This window comes from Sciurus vulgaris (genome assembly GCF_902686455.1).
Source record: "Sciurus vulgaris genome assembly, chromosome: 3".
In the NCBI taxonomy this organism is placed as follows: domain Eukaryota; kingdom Metazoa; phylum Chordata; class Mammalia; order Rodentia; family Sciuridae; genus Sciurus; species Sciurus vulgaris.
The window spans coordinates 40340221-40342968 of NC_136463.1; the positions used below are offsets into that span (position 1 = coordinate 40340221).

General features: G+C 45.1%; 1 protein-coding gene across 1 annotated transcript; it reads right to left on the reverse strand.

The window, feature by feature from the left end:
* Positions 1–681: 681 nt before the first annotated feature.
* LOC306656286 (C-C motif chemokine 8-like) lies at positions 682–2471 on the reverse strand. The gene is made up of 3 exons (XM_079131327.1): positions 2214–2471; positions 1363–1480; positions 682–976 (listed from the first exon to the last, which is right to left on the reverse strand). The coding sequence occupies exons 1-3, from the start codon at positions 2287–2289 to the stop codon at positions 871–873; spliced, it is 300 nt and encodes a 99-aa protein (XP_078987453.1). The 5' UTR covers positions 2290–2471; the 3' UTR covers positions 682–870.
* Positions 2472–2748: the final 277 nt, after the last annotated feature.

Sequence of the window (2748 nt, forward strand, 5' to 3'; positions counted from 1 at the left end):
GACATGAAGGGTCATCTTCGTGAATAGCCCTAAGTGGATGTGGGTTATAGACATGTAGTTTTCTTTGAGGTCTGGTTTCACTCCTAAGATATTACTCTTGAGTTTAAAATTTAATTAGGTGGAGAAAATTGGGGTTATAGAGAAAGGTTTGTAGACTGTTACAAAAGATCAAGAGAGAGACTTTGGGCAAAGATAGTTGCAGTGAGAAAAATGGGCCTGGAGATCCTAATAAACAGGGATAGGTAATAATAGGACTGGAGCTGCTCCTACCAAGTTCTCCCTGAACTGCAGTAGAGTCCAACCCAGCCAAAACCATCCTGTAGGGGGGCACCACACTCCCCAGCTCCACCAACTGCAGCCACATTCTGCCTCCTAGCTAAATGCTACCACATGCAAAATAAGAGTAAGTAGCTTAAAATTACCTATTTTTCCTTTGAAGATACCATAGTCATATAATTACATTACTTTAAACTCAGCAGTACAAAAAATACACTTGACTTGAAGAGGCACTATTTCCCCCTGAATACAGAATACAGAAGAGTCCGTATGTATCAATGTGCCTGGATGGATCTCATAATCCTACAATTGGGTGGGAGGGAGAACAATGACATTTTGCCAGGGATTTGAGTTCACACACACACACACACACACACACACACACAAATACACATCACCAGTGTGTATGAATGAATTTTATTTGGCATATAAAGTCAAAATATCATTAACTTAAATATAATTAAGAATTATTTAAGAAATATGGTGCTTTAAGTTATTAAACAAAAGCACCTCTCTTCATACATTAAGGTAAAATACTGTCACACTTCCCCTGGGAAAAATAGTAGAGGTTTTCCTCAGGCTCTGTGTGAGGCTTCAAGGTTTCAGAGTTTGAGACTTTTGATCCAGGTACTTCATAAAATTCTTGACCCATTTCTCACTGGGGTCAGCACAGATCTCCTTACCCAGTATGGTCTTAAAGCTGTGGGAGAGAGAGGGTATAGTTAGATGGAGAGTCTGGAGGATTTGACCCAGGAGCATGGTCCATTGGTCCCAAGACCTGATCAACCCTTTCTGCATAGGTGAAGGACTTGGATCTGAGAAAGCATGAGAAGGATGAAGGAAGAGGCCTCAGGAGGAAGCCCTGCTCTGGTTGTCCCGGCTGAAGATTTCCAGACTCCCAGCTACAGAAACTGGGACAATCTCACCATGGTATTAGAGGGGAGCCTGAATGATTATGGACTCCCTCTCTACAGGACTAGAGGTCTTTGGATTATATGCCAAGTTTTGTCTGATTCATTTGGCCATGAATCCTGACCTCTTGACTGAGGGACACTTGACTGAGGGTGCTGGGCATGGTCCACTCACATCACAGCTTCTTGGGGACACTGGGTGTTGGTGATTCTTTTATAGCTCTCCAGCCTCTGGATGGGTATCTTCCTATTGGTCATGGTATAGCAGCAGGTCATTGGGATGGAAGGTGACTCTGAAAGCAATATTGCCAAGAGTGAGACAGGTAGGAGACATTGTTGTGTGCACACACAAGCAAAGGAAAGGTAAGAGAAGACTTCGGAGTGACCATTGCCAAGTCCAGTGCCTTAGTCCAGATCCCAGAGATAAAATGCTACCCGAGTCGGTTTCCTCCACTGAACTATGGGGCTCCTCACTGTTGACCAGGTACAGAGAAATCTCATCTGCTAACCCAAAATGTCTGACACTGAGAAAACAAATTCTAAGGCATTGCTTCCCAGCTATTTGTCCCCATGGGCTTTGCAGCAAATCTATGTCATATGCTGAAGATCTCCTGGATTCTTATCCTTACACAATTCCTGTTGTGAAAGCTGCACTGGACTATGACCCCAAATTTGAAACTTCAAGTTTCTTCCTCCACTCTCCTGCCTGATTAAGTCTTTCCTACCCACACTGGGAAGTGCTGATTCCACAAACAACAGGAGCATGTTGATGTGGTTGCACTCAGGGTCACTTACCAAAGCTGGTGTCAGGAGAGATCATAGGGACTGGCCTCAGTGGCCTGGGTATTCAGTTCTGGTTCAGTCTCTGACTGACTGTGACTAGTAAAGTCCCTTCCTAATTCCTCTCTTCACCTCACTTTCTCCATCTTCAAAGTGCCAACTAAGCAGCAAGGCTGGGATGACTTGTGTTGGAAGGTTAGTGCCCCTGGTAATTAAAATGTTATCCTGAAGGAAGGAGGGACTCACCTGGCTGAGCAAGCACCTGGGAGCTGACAGAGGCTGCTGTGAGCACCAGGCACAGAAGGGTTGCAGACACCTTCATGGTGGAGGGTGCAGGTGTGGGCTTCTGTGTGAGAGATGGAGGTTTCTGGATTACTTCAGTCTCTCTACTCCTCTGGAGGCTCCATCTGCCTTTTATAGGGAGCAGAAAGATTGGGCAGGGTCGTGATCAGGGAAGAAAGAAGATCCTAAATGTGCTGAGCAGACATCAGATCCCGGGTAATTTCCAGATAACAGAGAAGGAAGCTGTGCAGTTTCTATCTTTTTCTCAAATTTTGTGAATCAGAGGAGGAAGAATGTGTGCTTGTACCCAATATGCCTAGGAAGTGATCTCATTGGACTTTTTAAGGGCTCTCGTTTCTTTGAAATGGAAATGATCTGTAGGAAAGAAAGAATGGAAACTGAAGTCACAGTGGAGATTGCAAGCCAAGGGCTACCCCCTCAGAGGAACCAGGAGGCCCTGGATGCGGCCCTCAGGTGTCACCTGTGATCCTCGTCACAT

Coding starts and splice junctions, on each gene's coding strand:
- LOC306656286 (XM_079131327.1), bottom strand. CDS start 2,289: ATGAAGGTGTCTGCAACCCTTCTGTGCCTGGTGCTCACAGCAGCCTCT. Junction 1,481..2,213: donor CCAGGTGCTTGCTCAGCCAG/GTGAGTCCCTCC, acceptor TATTGCTTTCAG/AGTCACCTTCCATCCCAATG. Junction 977..1,362: donor TGTCCCCAAGAAGCTGTGAT/GTGAGTGGACCA, acceptor TCTCTCCCACAG/CTTTAAGACCATACTGGGTA.